General features: G+C 48.9%; 1 protein-coding gene across 2 annotated transcripts in view; it reads right to left on the bottom strand.

The window, feature by feature from the left end:
* Positions 1-9,311: 9,311 nt before the first annotated feature.
* FAM120A (family with sequence similarity 120 member A) overlaps positions 9,312-22,265 on the bottom strand; it is a 116,020-nt gene continuing 103,066 nt past the window's right edge. For both annotated transcript variants that reach the window (XM_062208511.1, XM_062208512.1), the window contains 3 exons: positions 20,109-20,250; positions 18,923-19,019; positions 9,312-11,200 (listed from right to left, as the gene is read on the bottom strand). In XM_062208511.1, coding sequence (XP_062064495.1) covers positions 10,889-11,200; positions 18,923-19,019; positions 20,109-20,250 — 551 coding nt within the window. In that variant the 3' untranslated portion in view covers positions 9,312-10,888. The remainder of the gene's footprint in view (positions 11,201-18,922; positions 19,020-20,108; positions 20,251-22,265) is intronic.

The following is a 22,265-nucleotide window of genomic DNA, read 5'->3' as shown; positions in this document are numbered from 1 at the left end:
GTCAAGTTACAGAAAGTGAGAGGGAGAGACACACAGAGAGAGGGCTTCCATCTGCTGGTTCACTCCCCAATTGGCCACAACGGCCAGGGCTGGGCCAGACTGAACCCAGGAGCCAGGAGCTTCATCCAGGTCTCACGGGGGTGCAGAAACCCAAGCACTTGGGCCATCTTCTGCTGCTTTCCCGGGCCACTAGCAGGGAGCTGAATCAGAAGTGGAGCAGCCAGGACTTGAACTGGCACCCACATGAGATGCCGGCACTGCAGGCAGCAGCTTTACCTGCCACAGCACAACATTGGCCCCCCAAAATTTACCATCTTTAACCATCTTTGGGCAGCGTGAAGGCCATTCACTTTGCTGTTTAACCATCTCTACCATTGTTCTGCAGAACCCCTCGTCTCCACAAACTGATACTCCATCCCATTCAACACGGACTCCACATTTGCCTCCCCCAGCCCCTGGCGCATGCACACATACACACACACACACACACACCCCTCTACACCCCTTCTCCCTCCTGCCTCCATTAATTTGACTACTCTAGGGACCTTGTACACATGGGTTCACACAGTGTGTGTCCTTTTGTGACTGACTGATCTCACCGAGCACAGTGTCCTCGAGGTTCGTCTCTACTACACTGGGTCAGAAGTCCATGCCTTTTCAACACTGCCTAGTGTTTCATTTCATGTGTGTGTAGACCGCAGTTTGTTTATCTGTCCTGTGTCACTCAGTGGACACTTGGGGTGCTTCTACCCTTTGGCTGTTGTGAATAGCACTGCTGAGAACGCTGGCATGCAGATACCCGCTGTAGAACCTGCTTTCACGTTCAGGTATGTGTCCAGAAGTGGACTCCGTGGGGCATAGGGCAGGATTGTTATTTGGTCCAAGGGGACTCACACCACTTTCCACAGTCACTGTTCCATTTTACATTTCCACAAGAGTCCCAGTTGCTCCACATCCATGCCAATGTGTGTTATTTTGTTTTACAGTAGCCATTGGGATGGATGTAAAGTAGTAACTTCTTGGGGTTTTAATTTGCATTTCCTGATGACGAGTGATACTTGATATTCTTTTGTGTGCTTCTTGGCCACCTATGTATCATCTGTGTAGAAGTCTATTACAATCCTTTGCCCAATTTTTTTTTTTTTTTTACAACCTCTGTTGGTCATCTTCAAAGCGTTTTTTTGGTTGTTGTTGTTTGTTTTTTTTTTTTTTTTTTTTTTTTATTTGAGACATAGAGTTAGACAGTGAGAGGGAAAGACAGAGAAAGGTCTTCCATCCGTTGGTTCACTCCCCATATGGCCACAATGGCGGGGGTGTGCCGATCTGCAGCCAGGAGCCAGGTGCTTCCTCCTGGTCTCCCATGTGGGTACAGGAGCCCAAGCACTTGGGCCATCCTCCACTGCTCTCCCAGGCCATAGCAGAGAGCTGGAGTGGAAGAGGAGCAGCCGGGATTAGAACCAGCACCCATACGGGATGCCAGTGTCGCAGGAGGAGTATTAACCTCCTATGCCACAGCACCGGCCCCTGCCCATTTTTAAATTGGGTTGTTTGTTTCCTGGTTGTGGAGCTTAGGAGTCCTTTATGTACAGTATTCTGTATATTGATCCCTTATCACTTAGATGATTTGCAAATATTTTCTCCCATTGTGTCAGTTGCCTTTTTATTCTATTACTAATCTCTGGTTCTTTAATAAAAGTTTTTTTGTTTTAATGAATTCTGAATTATCTACTTGCTCTTTTGTTGCCTGTATTTTTGGTTCCATATCCAAGGAGTCACTGCCAAATTCAATGTCATGAAGCTTTCCCCCTGTGTTTCTTCTAAGAGCTTTATGTTGTAGCTCTGTGTTTGGGTCTTCATTCCATTTTCAGTCCATTTTTGTGCTTAATGTAAGGTAAGGTTCTGGCTTCATTCTTTTGCATGTGGATGTCAAGTTTTCCCAGCATTATTGTTGAAGGGATTGTCCTTTGTCCTTTTCCCATCAAATGGGTTTTGCCACCTTGTCAAGTAGCTTTTCACCATATATGTGAGGGTTTATTTCTGGGCACTGTATTCCATTCCGTTGCTCTGTATGTCTGTATGCCAGTGCCACACTGATTACTGCTTGTAGTAAGTTTTGAAATCAGGAAGTGTGAATTCTGCTTTAAGATTCTTTGGGCTATTTGGGGTCCATTGAGATTACATATGAATTTTTTTCTAAAAAATATTGTTTATGCAAAAAAATCTCATCAGTATTTTGATAGGGATTACAGTAAATTTGTATATTACTTTTTAAGAGAATGACTCTTAATAATAAATCTTGTAAGCCATGACCACAGGCTGTCTTTTCAATTATGTGTGTCTTCTTTAATTCCTTTCAGCAATGTCTGGTAGTGTTCAGTGTACAAGTCTTTTGTCTCCTTGATTAAGTTTATTCTTGAGTATTTTATTGTTTTTGATGTAAATGGAATTTTTAATTTCCTCTTTTGCATTTTTTACTGTTAGAGTATGGAAACAAAATGGATTTTTATATGTCAGTTTTGTGTCCTGCTCTTCAGTGACTTTATTAATTCTCACAGGTTTGGTTGTTTGTCTTGGGGAATCTTTAGTTTTCCTAAATTTAAAAAAAAATTAATTTTATTTATTTGAAAGAGTTACAGAGAGAGGAGAGAGATATCTTCTATACTCTGGTTCACTCAGAGAGAGAGAGAGAAAGAGAGAAAGAGAAAGATCTTCCATCTGCTGTTTCACTCCCCAGATGGTCACAATGGCTGAGGCTGGGCCAGGCTGATGTCAGGAGCCAGGAGTTTCTTCCAGGTCTCCCACTGTGTGCAGGGACCCAAGCATTTAGGCCATCTTCTGTTGCTTTTCCCAGGCGCATTAGCAGGGAGATGGATCAGAAATGGAGAAGCTGGACTCAGTCTATATGGTATGCTAGTGTCACAGGCGGTGGCCCTAGGTTTCCTAAATCTTGATGATTGTGTGTGTGTGTGTATACATACATACATACATATATATATATATATAATACATACATATGCATATATAATACATACATACATACACATATGTATATGATACCATATCACTGTAAGCAGAGATCAGTTTATCTCTGCCTTTCCAACTTGGATGCCTTTATTTGTTTATTTTTGCCTAACAGCTCTGGCAAAGACTTCCAATACTGTGTTGACTAGAAGTGGTGAGAATGGGCATCCTTGCTCTATTCCTGATCTTAGAGGGAAAGCTTTCAACTTTTTACCATTGACTATGATGTTAACTATGGGCTTTCCACAGGTGGCCTTCACTATGTTGAGGAAATTTCCTTCTAAATTTTTTGATTTTTGGTTTAATAATAAGAGGGTTGGATTTTTGTTAAGATTTTTTCCTACAACAATTGAAATGATCATGTAGGTTTTTGTTTTGTTTTGTTTTGTTTTGTACCCCTCATTCTATTATCATGGTGAATTCCACTGATTTTCATGTTGAACTATCCTTACATTTCAGGGCTAACTCCTACTTGGTCACAGTGTATAATCCTCTTACTATTCTGCTGGTACCTGTTGGCTAGTATCTGGTCAAGGAATTTGGCATCAGAATTCATAAGCAATATTGTAGTTTTCTGCTCGTGTCTTTGGCTTTGGTGTCACCGTCATGATGGCCTCAGAGAATGAGCTTGGAAGTGTTCCTCTTCCTCTTTTTTTTTTTTTTTTTTAAGATTTGTTTATTTGAAAGGCAGAGTGTCAGAGAAACACACACACACAGATAGCTTTCATCTGCTGGTTCACTCCCAAAATGGCCACTACCGTGAGAACTGAACCAGGCTGAAGCTAGCAGCCCGGAACGCTACCTGGGTCTTCCCTAGCGGCGACAGGGACACTAGCACTTGCGCCATCCCTGCCTTCCCAGGTGCATGTTCAGGGAGCTGGATTCATAGTGGAGCAGCCAGGACTCGAACTGGTGCTGGAATATGAGATACCTGCCTGCCACGGCACACCGGCTCCTCCTCTCCAACCTTCTGTGAGACTTTGACGAAGTCTAGTTTATTTTTCTTTAAATGTTTGGTACAGGAGGGCTTTGCTTTGTTGGAAAAGTGTTGATGACTGATCTGACCTCACAGGACTACTGAGATTTTGTTGTTCATGATTCGGTGTGGGTCGGTTGTGTGTTCCTGGGTGACTTCATTGTCAGGTTACACAGCTGGGCACAAGACAGCTTCGTTGCCACGTCCAGGGAGCTCACAGGCCTGAGCAAGAGACAGGTAAGTAATACCCATATAGGCGTGGGAAATAGCAGAAAGGAGACGCCATTTTGCAGTTGGGTGAGTGCTTTGTGACAGGTGAACCCATCTGCAGGATACACCGAGTTCTGCAAGTGGGCCCCTTCTTGGGGGACCCGGACAAAGCTGATGTGATCCAGAACACATCTAAACAAACAGGCCACATGAGCATTCTGTAAGCCACGTGGTGGGTATGAAAGTGGCCTTCTTCCTGGTCAGTGTCGTGGTGTAGCAGGTGGAGTCCTGGATGCTCCTCCTCCAATCCAGCCCCAGGCTAATGCACCTGGGAGAGCAGCAGAAGATGGCCCAAGTGCTTTGGTCCCTGCACCCACGTGGGAGACCTGGAAGCAGCTCTTGGCTTCAGATAGTCCCAGCTCTCGCTGTTGTAGCCATTTGGGGGAATGAACCAGTGGATGAAAACCCACTTTTTCTCTCTTTGCCCCACCGCACCCCGTGCCTTCCAAATCAATAAAATCAATTTTTTTTCTTTTTTTCTTTTTGACAGGCAGAGTGGATAGTGAGAGAGAGAGACAGAGAGAAAGGTCTTCCTTTTTGCTGTTGGTTCACCCTCCAATGGCTGCTGCGGCCAGCGCATCTCACTGATCCGAAGCCAGGAGCCAGGTGCTTCTCCTGGTCTCCCATGGGGTGCAGGGCCCAAACACTTGGGCCATCCTCCACTGCCTTCCCGGGCCACAGCAGAGAGCTGGCCTGGAAGAGGGGCAATTGGGACAGAATCCGGCGCCCTGACCGGGACTAGAACCCGGTGTGCTGGCGCCACAAGGCGGAGGATTAGCCTGTTAAGCCACGGCGCTGGCCAAATAAAATCAATCTTTACAGAGACACATGACACATTCTTGTTGCCGTCTGCAGGATGGCCCTGGCACGTCTGTATGCAGGGGGTCTGTAGACAAGCAGCGCCCCTCAGCCAGCTGACCTCACTGTTTGCTACCCAAGAGGATGTTGTTCATAAAACTCCAGCACTGGCCGACTGGAGCACTGCTGGGCAGCTGGGGCGACCGTCCCCCCGGCCCACGCTGGGCTCAGCTGTCTGCAGGGATGGGCAGGCATCAGCGTCAGGGGCAGGCACGGTGTGATGTGCTCTTATCTGGGCTGCTGCTGCCTGCCGGGCTTTCCCTGGTGCCTGGCGCTCTTCTGGGTAATTCCCACCTCCAAGGGGTGGAGGCGTCTATGATGCCCGCCTTGCCCTGCCCTAGGTGAGCTCCTCATTCCCCAGCGTGGCTCCTGGTGGGACCTGCTCCTGCTGCAGCTGCCATCTTACTTCGGGTTGTCTTTCTTGTGCATTTTCACACAGGATGCGTTCTCAGGGCCATCTCCTGAGCAGCACACAGCACAGCGCCCCCACGCCCTCCTGGGGTGACCTGCAGGCACAGACTGACATCCTCCTCTGTGGGGGAAACAGGAAGGCTTTCCTTCTGGGTGCAGGGGTTGGGGGGTGCTTGTGCAGGGCCCAGCCTGGTCACTGGGTCAACCCCCTCAGCCTCAAGTCCCACCTCCGCCCACTGGGGAGGCAGCTTCATTCCCGACAGGACTTTCTGTGTTCTGGTGGCCCAGGCCATGTCCAGTTCTGGGAGACCAGGAGGAAGCACCTGGCTCCAGGCTTCAGATTGGTGGGGTGCCGGCCGTGGCGACCACTTGGGGGGTGAACCAATGGATAAAGGAAGACTTTTCTGTCTCTCTCTCTCTCTCTCTCTCTCTCACTAACTCTGTCAAAAAAAAGAAAAAAAAAAATAGGAAAAAAAATGTGTATGGCTTGAGCCAACACACACCTGCTGTGGGACAGGAAAGGTGATGGACAGTGGCATTAGGGGTGTGCAAGCGTCCAGGGCTAGGGGACCAAGGACCACAGACAGGTGCCTTGGACATTTAGCACTTCAAGTTCTGGAGCCAGAAGTCAGAGATGAGGGTGCTGGCAGGACCCGGCCCCTCCAAGGATGCTTGGGAAAGATCTATGCCAGCCCCTCCAGCCTCTAGGGGCTCCAGTCTGCCTTCAGCACGCTTCCTGTGTGTGTCACCCTCTGCCCAGACAGCCCCTCTTCACAGAAACAGTCCCATAGGAGCAGGGCCCACCCTGCTCCAATACGACCTGGTCCGATAAGTGCATCTGCAAAGGCCCCATTTCCAAGTAAGTTCACATAGTGAGGCAGGGGCCCTGGGCTGTGGTTTCATCTTACAAATCTGGGGGGACACAGTCCACAGCATGGGGTGAAATAACTGAATGAAAGGCTTGCCTCGGGCCTGGGGTCACCTAGCTCGCCCCATGCTACGGAACACCTGCTGTGGCTCCTTGGGGCATGTGCGCACTGAGCAGACAGCCTGGGGACCAGCGGGGAGGACGCAGGGCAGGGGAGGGGGACGCTGGTGGCAGGCTCAGGGCAAGGAGGTCCTCCCCACCAAGTGAAGAGCTGGGAGGCAAGGGGCTTTCCCAGGTGCAGCGAAGGGGGTATTAAATGGATGGCAAAGACAGCTCCCCAAGGTCGTCCTCCCTCCCTCAGGAGGGCCTTCGCGACTCTGCAGCCACTGGCCCCTTGTCCCCGCAGACAAGGACCTGGCTTAAGGAACGGACAGTGAGTGCATCATCTCTCCGAATTCGTGCCGCAGGCCTGTGTGGCGGATCACTAGAGATGGGGAAAGGCCGAGTTCCCTGTCGAGGAGGAAGTGAGGAAACCAGGGTGTAGTAACAGAGGACGCGTCCGCCTCAGAGACCAGAGTCACGCACGTGAAAACCCGCTGTTCCCTGTCAGACCGGCAAAGACCAGTGCTCCGGCTGGGCCCACGGAGATACATGGCTCTGATGGGGGCACTGCGCCATCCAGGGCCACATGGGTGGGGGCATCAAGACTCCCTTCCTGGACCTGCAGCACCTCCGGAACCAGGCGTAATGACAACCACAAGACTTACCTATACGTGTGCTGGACACCTGGAGCTCTTGGAGCTGGTCCTGTCTCAGCCTTTTGGGGACGCCCCAGGCTGCTCCCTTCTGCCCACTGCTGAACACTGTTCTAGTTCTGGCCCAGGTCCTCTCATCACCTCATTTTATTTGCATATTTTCTGGCCAGAAATTATTTTTCTTGGCCCTCACATATGCTTCCCCCCTCATTCAAGTGTCAATGCCACAAAGGCAGAGTCCTTGCTACCTTTCTGCCAGGGGGAGGGGGCAGGTGGACACAGCCACTCCTGAGGGCAAGGGAATGAAATGTCCCAGCCTGTGGACGGGAAAGATGGGGACCGGACAGTGGTGCCACACAGCATGGAGTCCACAGGGCTGCGGCAGAACACAGAATGGGAAAAATGTTAGGACCATTTCCTGTTTAAAAAATCTATATACTGGGACCAGCGCCCTGGTGCAGTGGGTTGGTCCTCTGCCTGTGGTGCCAGCATCCTATATGGGCACCTGTTCTAGTCCTGGCTGCTGCTCTTCCAATCCAGCTCTCTGATACAGCCTGGGATAGCAGTAGAAGATGGCCCAGGTCCTTGGGCCCCTGCACCCACAAAGGAAACCTGGAGGAAGCTCCTGGCTCCTGGCTTGTGATTAGCACAGCTCCAGCTGTTGTGGCCATTTGGGGAGTGAACCAACGGACATAAGACCTTTCTCTCTCTCTCTCCCTCTCACTGTCTGTAACTCTACCTCTCAAATAAATAAAATCTTAAAAAAAAAAAAAAGTCTCAGAAAGACTTATTTAAAAAAAAGTAAATAAAATATTGATACACTGCATAGAAAAAGGAGACCCAATGTTAACAACAGGTGTCCCAGGATGCAATCACTTGATTGTTCTGTTTTATATTTTTTAAACCTAGCACAATAAACATACTACTTTTGAAACAAGAAAAAAAAAATCAATTAAGTGACTTTAAGAAGGAAGAAACTGGCCAGGTGTGTGTGCCTTGCCCCTCACCCAGGGCAGCACCAGCCTCGGAACAGTGGGTCCTCAGGCCTGTCACTTTGGTGATGGGGGGAGGGATCGTGCTTCCTTGCTCGCTCCTCCAACCCCACTGGGTTCTGCAGCCTGCACCTCCCTTGCATAAGGAGTCGGGGAGGGACCGCTGGCAGGGGCTGGGAGGACACTTCCTGCGGTAGCCACCCAGAGTCCTGCAGCACTTAGACATGATGTGGGAGCCCGCGGGAGCGCCCCCGCCGCCACCTTGCTGAGCCTGCGGCCGTCCCCTCGCCGACCCAGAGGGCCGTCCGCTCGCTTTGCTGCTGGCAGGTGGCGTGGGCCTGGCCCCTGGGAGGACGTGAAAAGGCAGTGCGTGCGCTCTTCACGGCGGAAGGCCCCGCGGGCAGTCCTCGGCGGCACGGCGGCCGCGTGGGGCGGAGCCGTCCCGCTCCCACGGCACCCGCGGCTTCATTTCCTCCAGAATCGGAACGCCAAGCCCCGCGGAAGACGGAGCGGGTAAATTCGCTTCCGGTCTGCGCGGCCGGGAGCAGGCGAGCCCGTGGGGCTGGTGTGGACAGCCGGGCCGGCGGCTCCGGGGCCCCTCCGCAGCGGAGCCGCTCGCCAGCCCTTCCCGCCCGACGCAGCGCTCACCCCGCTCCCGCGGCCGCACGGACCCTCCCGGCCGACACGCAGCCGCCCGCCGCCGCGCGCACTCCGGGGGCGGGGACACGCGGGGCCCCGCCCGCCGCCGGAAGTGCGCGCGCCTCGGGCGGGCCCCGCCCCCGCCGCCGTTCCCCGTTTCCCGCGCGGCGGCGGCCGGGCGTGTGCCCCGCGCCGGTGCCAGGCCGCCTCGCCTGTGGGCCAGGCGGGCGCGCCGCCGCTGTAACTACCAGGTGTAAAAACGCGTATAAACGCGGGGCTTACAGCCGACTCTTCGGTTACTAGGCCAGCTTTATTCGCGTTATCTTTTCTTTAATGCCTTTGGTCTCGGGACGCTGCCGTGTAAGCCCGTGGGAGCGCCCCCGTGGTTGCCTGTGTGGACGCCCCCAGGCCACTCCGATAGGGCAGACCTCTTCTAAAGGCTGGCCGGTCTGCTGTGGGCTGTCAGCAGCCTTCTCGATTTGAATGACGCCTCACAAGGGAACTGAAGAGCCACGCCATACTTTATACTAAAAGAATAAAGATTTTTATTAAGCATTGTAAGTTGCATTCAATAGCCTCCAATACGCCACACCACAGTCCATCGACAGTCAATCAAACCCAACAGCAGTTCATTCTTCACAATCCATGAGTTAGGGCAGAACTCCCTTCAACTTACAGTAAGATCCTACTTAGCTCTTGCGGGCAGGGGTTGGGGAATTACACTTCATTTCTGATCACTAATGTGATGAAGAGCATCAGAAGTATATGAAAACGATAAGAAGTGATTCTGATTTCAAAGTACATTGTTTGGAAACATTAACAAAAACATCAAAATGATAGAAGTATACCTGCTTCTACTAAATTCTTGATGGGAAAGTTCTCAGAACAAGCAATTTGTTTCCTGCTACAGAAGGGGGGGGGTATTTTTTTTTTTAAGATCAAAGGGTTTTTTTTTTTTCACAGAATTTCATATTTTGCTAATATGAAGGCATAAAACAGCAACAAAGAACAATAATGCATACAGCAGTGAATACACCAGGGTAATGTTGATATTTGAGACGGCTAGATAATTTTGGGGGGTTTTAGAATAAATGCAACAGAGGTCAATAATCACAAAATTTTAAGGTTAGAGCAAGATCAGTCAATTACTAAACAGAGTTAACATCTTTTATAGGACTATTACTGATTATTAGCATTTTTGTTTTGCAAATGGGCACATACTGGTAAGAATGGAAGAAAGGACAATAACATGCATAATATTAACTACACACTTTAAAAATTATGAACCATGCAGAAGTTTAGCTCAAGTAGTAGTACTAACGTCTACATCCGATTCAAAACCACATAGTTCACTGATCGCAGATGCATGGTATTAGTCACCAAAAGTTTCAGAACACATTGTGTGGATTTTGAAAGGTCATTTGCATCTTCTATGATTTCAACTTTACCTCCATTTAACTTGCTTATAAAGTATGTATGATGTACTGTGTATTTAAAATCAGCAGAACGGCAATATTACTCTATAATTTTTCAGTTTCGATAGTTGCACTTTTTTTTTTTAACACAAAAGAACCACATCAACAGTGATGAAATTTAAGAAAGAAAAACTGTGGTTGTGCCTTATTTCTTTCATAATCATAAAAAACAAAGCCTTAAACAAAGCTTCATTGTGAAACAGTAATGCAAAATCAAATATAATGGCATACATATGGTGCCAAATGCTAAAAATTATATTTTAAGCTATATATACTTAAAGACTGCCAAAATTTGTTTTCTTTATAGTTCAAGAAACACAACTATAGGCTTTTGTCATAACCAGTTTAAACTTTATGTGTACTTCATTTTAAGTGCGGGAGTCAAATGCTCTTCATTTTCTTTCTCTCTTTTTTTGTTTTATTGTAGCATTTTGACCACAACTGGTTAAAACTAAAAATGTGTTGTTTAAATCTCTGATATCAAAGAGGGATCTGAATTTCCAAAGTCCTCATTTTTCTCTTACGGAAAGGACAAAATGTACGTAACTGCAGGCTCTCTTTCTCTCCAGATATTCCTAAATCCTTACCCTTCCAGCATCCTTCACCCTCTATAAAAAATAAGTTTACTCTTCTTTATTTAAGACAGCCGCCTCCAGAGCAGCTTCTCTGCGGCAGGCGCTGTCTGTACTTAGTGCATTTAAGCGAGGATTTGTATTGCACGTTTTAGAGTCACTGTTCAAGGCACTTTCGGAGCGGCTGGGGGCCCTGGCATCACCCGCACTCCCATTCATCTGGGGCAGGGGCTTCTCCTCGGCGGTCACTCCGTTTTCTGCCAGGGACCCGTCTGAAGAGGCAGCAGATGACTTGGGTTCCCCGGATTTCGACTTGAGCTCTTTGGCCACTTCCTCTGCTGAAGCAGCATACGGAGGTCTGCCCTGCATGGAAGAAGACAGGGCGTGAGGAGGAGGCTTCGGACAAGCAGCGGCCTCAGGGTGCCCGCAGATACCAGAGCACTGTAGGTGGGATATTATGTGCTCAATTTAAGTTTATATGTGTCCCATATATATATAGGATGATGAGACATAATGGGGTAACACATGCACCCCAAATTAACAGGTCTTCTGAGCATGCATAAACCCCATGTATGTGGGAAACCTCAACAAGCCACAAACTGGCATTGATCATGGTGGCACACCTGTGGTGGTGGCTTCTGAGTGGGCCCCCTCCTGGTAACAGATTTAAAGCTAACTCTAGAATGAAGTGTTGTGGTGCAGTGGGTCACACCACTGCTTCGGATGCCTACACCCCATTTTGGAGCGCCTGGTTCAGATGTAGCAGATGGGCTCTGTGCTTGGGCCCATGCCATTCTTGCGGGACAAATGGAGTTCCTGGCTCCAGCCTGGCCCAGTCTGGCTGTTGCAGGCATTTAGGGCATGAATCAGCAGGTCAAAGATCTGTGTGTGTACGTGTGTTTGTGTCTCCCCCTTCTGTAACTATGCAGAAATAAATCTTTTAAAAATAAATAGATAAATATAACTCTTAGAAAAAACAATCAGCCTAGGGACTGATGCACAGTCACTCCAGGCCACTGTGGGGTGTCCAGCAGCAGCTCTGCCCCCCGCCCATGTCTGCAGGTATCCCTCAGAGCCAAGAGGCATCACACGCAGTGCAGAAGCAAACTTGCATGGCTTCCCCCCCCAATGGCCATGTCTCAGATGAGAACAAGCATTTCTGTCTCATCACCCTACTCCCTCCCCACCCCAGATGGTGCCTTCTAGCACCTTCCATTCCTTCTATCCTGATATACAGGGCATTTGGCCTTATAAAAGCCCACTGCTCAATTCAGGTTGTGCCCAGAGACCTCCAGGGAGCAGCATACCACCAATCCCCCCACAGTATCTTATCTTAGCTTCCAAATAAAAATGTTAAGATACTAAAATGCCCTTCTCGGGGCCAGTGCTGTGGCATAGTGGGTAAAGTCACTGCCTGCGGTGCCAGCATCCCACATGGGCACCAGTTCAAGACCCGGCTGCTCCACTTCCAATCCAGCTCTCTGCTATGGCCTGGGAAAGCAGTAAAAGATGGCCCAAGTCCTTGGGCCCCTGACCCAGAAGAAGCTCCAGGCTCCTGGCTTTGGATCAGCGCAGCTCCGGCTGTTGCGGCCATCTGGGATCTGGGAAGGGAACCAGTGGATGGAAGACCTCTCTCTATAATTTCACCTTTCAAATAAATAAATCTTTTTTTAGTGCCCTTCTCCTTGAGTCATTCTGTGGAACTGTGAGACAAATACCCAATATAAAATTATAGCAGGACCAAGAAGGGGAAGAAAAATTGCTGACATTTTCACTACCTCCTTTCAAATCTCAGAGCCCACCTGCTGCAGCAGAGCCGCCTGCAGGGCTGAAGCAACACCTGGCGTGGGAGGCGTGGGAGCACACACATCCCCCAGGTGCACCGCCAGGGGTCTGGCCGTTGGGAGTGCTCAGGGTAGCAGGGGAAGGGTGTGCATAAAGGACACAGGCGATAAAAAAAAGCTGGCTTTCCCCGTGTGGAAACAGGCACCCTGTCTGTTTCCCCTAGAAGCTCTGCTCCAGATAGCTCCTTCCACTACTGCCAAGCGCACCATCTCAGCAGCGCAGCCTCCTCTGAGAACCCACCGACCACCAGGATGGGCTCCCAGTGAGAACAAGTGCTGGGAGTGAAATACAAGCGGCGTGGACAGCAGCAACAGAGGCAGGGAAAGAGAAGGCCCTGAAATGCAAGAAGCAAGCTGTGTGTGTTTAACACGAGCTGAGAATAACAGGAATGAGAGCAACATTGCACACAGCGTCCAGCCAAACTCTCAAGGTACATAAGACCCAACTTCACCTAAAAATGTGCAACAGACACGGCGCCGGCACACCGGGTTCTAGTCCCGGTCGGGGCACCGATCCTGTCCCGGTTGCCCCTCTTCCAGGCCAGCTCTCTGCTGTGGCCAGGGAGTGCAGTGGAGGATGGCCCAAGTGCTTGGGCTCTGCACCCCATGGGAGACCAGGATAAGCACCTGGCTCCTGCCATCGGAACAGCGCGGTGCGCCGGCCGCAGCGCGCTACCGCAGCGGCCATTGGAGGGTGAACCAACGGCAAAAGGAAGACCTTTCTCTCTGTCTCTCTCTCTCACTGTCCACTCTGCCTGTCAAAAAAAAAAAAAAAAAATGTGCGACAGAAAACACCAAGATGGACTCACACACAACATAAAAGCAATGAGAAAATATGGAATGCAGACACATCCCACAGACAACCAAACACATCAGGAAGATGGGAGCATAAGAAAGACCAAGAGCACCTCCTCTGACAAAACAGGAGAATAACATGATGGAAGAAATGAAAGAACAGCAGAAATCAAACCTTAAGAATAAAGACTAAGGCAGAAGAAACACCAAGAACAAATAACTGAAGAAAATCTAGAGGAAGAACATTTTAAAGATCCAAAAGAAAGGAAGATAGGGGAAATGCAAATCAAACACACAATGCTACCACTCCACACGCACGAGGTGCAGACTCTCAACATGTTGTTGAGGCCGTGGAGATACTGCAGGCCCTGTGCACTGCTGGTGGGAACCAGTGTGGCAGAGAGAGCAGTTAACCCAGCAATTCCACTCCCAAAAGAACTGAAAACGTTTGTCCACAGAAAAGCTTACAGATGAATATGTATATCACTATTATTCCCAATATCCAAAAGGCAGAAGCCCAAATATCCATCAATGGATTTTAAAAATGTGGTCTGTCCATAGAATGGAACATGACTCAGCGATAAAACGTCCTGATACATGTTACCAGCTGCACTCTCCAGTGAAACACCCCTAACAGGCAGTCCAAGGACACACAGAATTGGTCAGCAATCACCAGCAGCTAGGGGTGGCATGATGGGGGGGTGACTGCCCATGAATGAGAAAGGAGTTTCTACTAGGGGAGTGATGAATGTCCTAGAGTTAGCACTGCTGGCCGCTTGACCTTGCAAATACGCCGAAACCCACCAAATTAAAATAACATGACGACATATTAGGGCAAAGACCTGAACAGACTCCACAAAGCTAAAACACAGATGGCAAATAAGCTGATGAAAAGGTGCTCGACCACATGTGTCATCAGGGGAGCACAATTAAAGTGACAAGGAGCTATACTACACACACATCAGAATGGCCAGAATCCACCATACTGACACCACCAAATGCTGGTGAGGATCTGGAGCAATAAAAACTCATTCACTGGGGTCCAGCATTGTGGGGTAACAGATAAAGCTGATGGCTATGATGCCGGCATCCCATACATTTGCCAGTTTGTTTTTCTTTTCTTCTTCTTCTTTTTTTTTTTTTAAGATTTTATTTATTTATTTGAGAGGTAGAGTTAGACAGTGAGAGGGAGAGACAGAGAGAAAGGTCTTCCTTCCGTTGGTTTACTCCCCAAATAGCAACAATGGCCGGAGCTGCACCGATACAAAGCCAGGAGCCAGGAGCCAGGAGCTTCTTTTGGGTCTCCCACGTGGGAGCAGGGGCCCAAGCATCTGGGCCATCTTCTACTGCTTTCCCAGGCCATAGCAGAGAGCTGGATTGGAAGAACAGCAGCTTGGACTAGAACTGGTGCCCATATGGGATGCCGGCGCCGCAGGCAGAGGATTAACCTACTGTGCCACGGCGCCAGCCAGCCAGTTCATTTTTCCTACGTGCTCTACTTCTGGTCCAGGTCTCTGCTAATGGCCTGATAAAAGCAACTTAGGATGGCTAAAGTGTTTGGATCTCTGCCACCTACATGGGAGACCAAGATGAAGCTCCTGGCTCTGGCCTGGCCCAGCCCTGTCATGGACCATCTGGGGAGTGAATCAATGGATGGAAGACCTCTCTCTGTAATTCTTTCTCTCTCTCTTTAAAGATTTATTTATTTATTTGAAAGTCAGAGTTTACAAGAGAGAAGAGACTGAGAGAGATCGTCCATCTGCTATCTTACTCTCCAAATGGCTGGTGCTGGGCCAGGTTGAAGCCAGGAGCCAGAAACTTTTTCTCTCACCCATGTGAGTGCAGGGGCCCATGGACTTGGGCCATCTTCTGCTGCCTTCCCAGCTACGTTAGCAGGGAGTTGGATGGGAAGTGGAGCAGCTGGGACTTGAACTGGTGCCCACATGGGATACTGGAGTTGCAGGTGGCAGCTTTACTTGCTATAATACAACGCTGGGTCCGTAACTCTGACTTTCAAATAAATAAATCAATCTTTAAAAACAACTTATTCACTGCTGGTGGGCGTGCAACATGCTGCAGCTACTTTGGAAGACAGCTTGGCAACCACTGTGTCCTCCAGAGAGGAGTGTATAAATAAATCGGCTGATCTGGACAATGGAATATCATTCAACACTAAAAAATAAGCTATCAAGCCATGAAAAAACATGGAAGAACCTTAAATGTGTATCACTGAGAGCAAGAAGCCAGTCTGAAAAGGCACCATGCTGTACGATTCCAAGTATGTGATATTTTGGAAAAGGCAAAATTATGGGGGCAGTGAAAAGATCACTGGGGGGGCCAGTGCTGTGGCACAGGTTAATCCTCTGCATGTGGTGCCGGCAGCCCATATGGGCACCAGTTCAAGTCCCAGCTGCTCCTCTTCCAATCCAGCTCTCTGCTATGGCCGGGGAAAGCAGTGTCAGACAGCCCGAGTGCTTGGGGCTCTGCACCCTCATGGGAGACCTGGATTGACCCAGCTCTGAACGTTGTGGCCATGTGGGTAGTGAACCAGTAGATGGAAGACCTTTCTCTCTGTCTCTTCCTCTCATTGTCTATAACTCTGCCTCTCAAATAAATAAATCTTTAAAAAAAATTTTTAAAAGATCAATGGATTATGGGGTCATTGTGAGGGAGGCTGACTAAATAGCACATGGAGGACTTTTAGGTCCATCATACTACTCTGTATGAGCCTACAGCAGTGGATCCTGTCATGATACACTGTCTAAACCCACAGAATACAGGACATCGGGACAGAACCCTCATATGAATGATAATGATGTGTCCGTGTAGATCATGGATTGAAACAAATGTACCATTCTGGAAGGGGATGCTCACAGTGGAGGACATTGTGAGGGGGAAGGAGTGGGAGGTATATGGGAAAACTCTGTATCTGCCTATTAAAACTTAACCTGGGCCGGCGCCGTGGCTCAGTAAGCTAATCCTCCGCCTAGCGGCGCCGGCACACTGAATTCTAGTCCCAGTTGGGGTGCCGGATTCTGTCCCGGTTGCCCCTCTTCCAGTCCAGCTCTCTGCTGTGGCCCGGGAGTGCAGTGGAGGATGGCCCAAATGCTTGGGCCCTGCACCCGCATAGGAGACCAGGAGAAACACCTGGCTCCTGGCTTCAGATCAGTGCGGAGCGCCGGCCACAGCATGCTGGCCGCAGTGGCCATTGGAGGGTGAACCAATGGCAAAAAGGAAGACCTTTCTCTCTGTCCCTCTCTCTCACTATCCACTCTGCCTGTCAAAAAAAAAAAAAAAAAAAACCTTAACCTGAAGTTGGTCTACAAATCAGTCTTTAAAAAAAATCACTGAATTGTACACTTTAAATAGATAAACTGTATGTGAGTTATGTGCCAACAAAGACAGAAGAGATTTAAAAAGAATCAAATGAGTAAGCCACATATTGAACACAGGCCCAGAAGAGCATGACGGGGTGACGGGAGCGCCAGGACAGCGACAAAGCAAAGTAAAGGAACAAACACAGAACCATTCATCCTGGATGACTTTCTGAAATACGATCAGAAACCACATTTGGGAAGAGGGTCCCCTGCACTAGGAACAGGGATCCCAAACAACTGGCACCACGGCACAAGGAAAGGCACTGAACTTGCATGAGGAAACAAAACCAGTTTGAACACTTGCATCAAATCAGCAAGTTGCTTCAAAGGGAAAGAAAATTATATTTCTGTCAGTCTTTTCAGCAACACTTTATGCAAGAAGAAAATGACACAAGATAACGTGAGTAGAAAAAACAGGAGCCATGCTTACAAGGATAAGGAGAAATCTCTACTTCACACCAAAGATTGTCTCTCTAAATCTTTCTGAAGGTATTCTTTCAGGATAATCTATGAAAGAAAGGGTTTCAGAGCCCAAAAGACATGCAAAGACACTGGATGGTGGGGGGCATCGGACAGGAAGGTATTTATAGAACCAAAACAAACGAGGTAAAGTATAGTATAGTAGGTCATGGCCATCTGCACAGACAACACAGATAATAATAGCACTGCTACCTTTTTTTTTAAGCACAAGAATGGTGGAGAATGAGGAGGGGACATGCATTAAGAGACTTCCTCAGCCTGTGCATGCAATGTGTCCATGTGCATAGTGGATATATATGAGCACCGGCGCACCTTCCCCCAGCACCATCCACAGGAAAAGCCCAGACTCTGACAAGGTACAGGAGAAAGGAAACAAAGACCTGACAGATGTTACTTAAGAGCCCTATAGTTCTCAATCTGAATTAGAAACATCAAGGAGTGCATAAAGATTTTTTTCTTAATTCTTAATTATTTATTTATTTCTAAGGCCGGGGGGGGGGGGGTGGGGTGGGGTGGGGTGGGGCGGCGGGGAGATGAGAGAGAGAGAACGTGCTTCCATCCACTAGTCCACAAATTCCCACAACAGCGGAGCCTGAACCAGGCCAAAGCCAGAAACCAGGGACTCAATCTGGGCCTTTCCTGGCTCCGGATCAGCGCAGCGTCGGCCGTTACGGCCACTTGGGGGGTGAACCAACGGCAAAGGAAGACCTTTCTCTGTCTCTCTCTCTCTCTCTAACTCTGCCTGTCAAAAAATAAACAAATAAATAAAAATAAAGCAGTGTCAATTTTTTTTTAAAGATTTATTTATTTATTTGAAAGAGTTAGAGGGAGCGAGAAAGAGATATCCTCGGGGCCGGCGCTGTGGCGTAGCAGGTAAAGCCACCATCTGCAGTGCTGGCATCCCATATGGGCGCCGGTTCAAGACCCAGCTGCTCCACTTCCGACCTCGCTCTCTGCTATGCCCTGGGAAAGCAGTAGAAGATGGCCCAAGGCTTTGGACCCCTGCACCCACGTGGGAGACCCTAGCTTCAGACTGACACAGCTCCAGCTGTTGCGGCCACTTGAGGAGTAAACCAACGGATACACTATCTCTCGCTCTCTCTCCTTCTCTCTTTGTAGCTCTGACTTCCAAATAAATAAATAAATAAATCTTTAAAAAAAAGAGAGAGAGATACTCCATCTGTTGGTTCATTCCCTACATGGTCACAATGGCCGATCCAAAACCAGTAGCTGGGCCAATAAGAAGCCACGAACCTGGAGCTTCTTCCAGGTCCCCAAGTGCTTGGGTCATCTTCAGCTGTCGTCCCAGGCCATTAACAGGCAGCTGGACTGGACGTGGAGCAACCAGGACATGAATTGGTGCCTATTTGGGATGACAGCATCACAGGTGGTGCCTTTACCCACTATGCCATGACACCAGCCCCAAGGATCTTAGTTTTAAAAAAGAAAAGCACCCTTGTGCCAGGCATTGCTCATGCAGGACATCTACAGAACACCTTCACCCCTAAGTCTGAGCACAGGCACGGAAAACCCACCTCAGGGAGGAGACACAGCCGGGACAACAGCAACAGTGCTGTGTGCACAATTACCTGAATCGCTCCCTGGTTCTTATAGCCTCTGCCGTAGTACCTTCCACCTCTTCCAAAGGTTCGAATCACTGGGGTGGAAATAACTCCTCTTGGACGCCTAAGTGAACAGAAGGGACAACAGCAAACAGACATAGAGCCATTACAGATGGCATTCACAATAATATAGCAAAAGCCTTTAAAAATGTCTCATCTAGGGGCCAGCACTGTGGAGCAGTGGGTAAAGCCACCGCCCGCAGTGCCGGCATCCCATCTGGGTACTAGTTCGAGTTCCAGCTGCTTCACTTCCAATTCAGCTCTCTGCCATGGTGTGGGAAAGCAGTAGAAGATGGCCCAAGTATTTGGTTGGGCCCCTGCACCCGCATAGGAGACTCCAAAGAAGCTCCAGCTCCTGGCTTCAGATCAGCCCATGTCCAGCTTTCGGATTGGCCTTTGCGACCATTTGGGAAGTGAAGCAGCGGACAGAAGACCTCCCTCCCTCCCTTCCTCTCTCTCTAATAAATAAATAAATCTTTTTTTTTTTTTTTTAATCTATGCTCTATAAAGCATAGAGTTTAAGTATGGCTACTTCAAACATTTATATATATATATATGTGTGTGTGTGTATATATATATATATTTGGTTTATATTCAATCATCTGCTTTAAATGACACTTTAAAAATATTAAGTTTAAGGGCTGACTTTGTGGAGTAAAGCCACTGCCTGCAATGCTGGCATCCCATATGGGCCCCGATTAGAGTCCTGGCTGCTTCATTTCTGATCCAGCTCCCTGCTAATGACCTGGGAAAAGCAGTGGAATATGGACTAAGTGCTCTGGCCCTTGTACCCACATAGAACCTGGAAGAAGTTCCTGTCTCATGGCTCCAGCTTGGCCCAGCCCTGGCCATTGCAGACAATTGGGGAGTGAACCAGAAGATGGAAGATCTCTCTCTGTCTTAACTTGACTTTCAAAAAAATAAACAAATCTAAAAAAAACTGTTTAGAAATAATATTTGGAAAAGCCATCTGGTTAACTGAATAATGTGTGTGGTTATTTAATAATTTACTTAATGCTCTGTTATGGAATCCTATGCAATCATTAAGAAGGTGTTTTAGAGTATATGAAACAATATAAAAACTCATGTAAAAAGGCAAGTGAGAGGCTGTTTTTCTATTCATGTGAAATGTATGTTCCCAGTCCCAACGCACCCTCTGGCAGATCCTCCAACAGAGACCACCTGCAAGGGGAAGGGCCCACGGCCCCCCCGGCCCCGCCTGCTCCCGGCCCAGTGGCCCACCACGGTGCCAGCGATTTCTAGCTTCCCTCCCTGAGAAGGCATAGGTTGGACTCCTGCACAGAAAATACACAAGAAGAAAACATCTTTACAACCACAGCACTGAGAACAGTGAACAAAAAAACAAGCAAGCCACTTCTTTGCATTTGGGTTCATATGTTGGATGAAGCTGCTTCATCCTGCCCTGAGAAGACTCTACACCGCTTGATTTTCAACTGTCATGAAAAACCTGTGACAACTGAATGTGGTTGCAGCTGCAAGGTGCTTCAGAGAGAAGTGGATCAAACGAGGTACCACAGCCGCGCGAGAGGCTCGCCCGGCATCACTGGGAGGGTTTCTGCGGTCAGCGTTTTCCTCTTTAGGCAAATCGCTTTCATGTTTACTACCTTAGCAAACATTACAGAAGGCAATTAGTCTGTAGAATTTCCTTAAGCAGAATCACAACTATTCATTGAAATCACTAACTTCTATTCATTTCTGGTAGCCTGCATATTGTTAGGTTTTCTAATGTAAGAAAACTCTCAAATTATTAACTGATAAGCATCTGATAAAAAGAAATACAACAGGGGTGAGCGCTGGCACACTGAGTTAAGCTCCCACCTGCAATCCGGCATCCCATGAGTGCCAGTTCAAGTCTCAGCTGCTGCTTCCCATCCAGCTCCCTGCTGATGGTCTGGGAAAGCAGCAGCAGATGGCCCAAGTGCTTGGGCTCCTGCATCCACATGGGAGACTCAAAAAAGTTCCAAGCCCCTGGCTTCAGCCTGGCACAGCCCTGGCTGTTGTGCCCATTTGGAGTGAACCAGCAAATGAAAGATCTCTCTCTAACTCTCTCGCCTTTCAAACAAACAAATAAATAAATACGTTTTTAAAAAGAAATAAAATAGAACCTCAGGTATCTTGTTTTCTGGCAGGGGGCTGGGTTATAATGAGGTCCCGGTTTCCGGTGTCAGCTGTGGTCACAGCCACCTCACTGCTTGGCCTTATATTTTCTGGTAGCCAATGACGTGGATGAAGTAAGTTTTAATAATAAATCCTACTTAACACAAAATATCCAAAATAATAGCGTTTCCATACGCCATCCAGTTAAACTACTTTACAGCTCTTCCCTAGTCACTCTTCAGGAGCTGCTGTGCACCGCAGCAGCAGCACCCAGTGGGTCCCGGGCGCAGCCCTGCCCAGCAAGGGCCTGAACTCCAGACACAATGTTAGGGGCGTTCCCTTTGACTAGAAGGTCCCTCTCACCCCACAGCACCCATGGCAACACCGGCCCTGTCCTTCAGCCTTTTGGGCCTACACAGGGCCGGCGCTGAAGGAGCGGCAGCAGCCAAGTGGCAGAGGACGCGGCGGAGCTGCAGGAGGCGCAGCCAGGGGCAGAAAAGCCCCATGGGAGCCTTGGGGAAAGGAGGAGGCCTCCACTGCAGAAGGCGCAGGCACAGCTGGTCTGCTGGAGTCTCCTTCCCACAGCCGGCGCCTCCTGTTGGCCTCCCTGAGCACCCTAGGGACCTGAGTCAGAGACAGAGCGTGGGGCTGCAGCGAGGCTTGCCTGTCCTCCGTTACCCCGCGGGGTCACTTGATGGCTACAGAGATCTGCAGCTCCAAGATGTGGGAAGAGGACAAAGCCACAGCAGAGTCACAAGTGTCTCCAGAACAAATAAGGCTTTGTTCCCCTCACACACACAACATAAATGAGAACAGGAGCAGCGGGAATGGACAGTAATCTAACTTATTTATATACCTGGTGTTAGATCTTTTGTAAAAATGTTTCTATGAAACAAACTGTGACAGACTGTTCACACCAGGACTCGCATGCCCCTTAGAGCCCTCTGTCCCAGCAAGGCACCTTTACCAAGGATCCCCACCGAGGACCAAGACGCCGCTGGGCAGGAATCCGCGCTGATCCTGTGTGTATGGGGCGTGGCCAGCTCTGCTCTAGCAGACTGGACAGTCTACCCTCAAGGAGAGAGGGCCCAGGAGATAGGGTGTGCACCGGGGTGGCTCAAGAGGACAGGAAGGGGGCTGGAGCAAGAAGTGCTGGCAGCAACAGCTTTCATGGGGGGAGAGGAGGAGGGTG

Source organism: Lepus europaeus, chromosome 12, assembly GCF_033115175.1.
Source record: "Lepus europaeus isolate LE1 chromosome 12, mLepTim1.pri, whole genome shotgun sequence".
NCBI lineage: Eukaryota > Metazoa > Chordata > Mammalia > Lagomorpha > Leporidae > Lepus > Lepus europaeus.
Note: the sequence above shows the minus strand (reverse complement) of the source record. Positions and strands in the feature narration are given on the sequence as shown.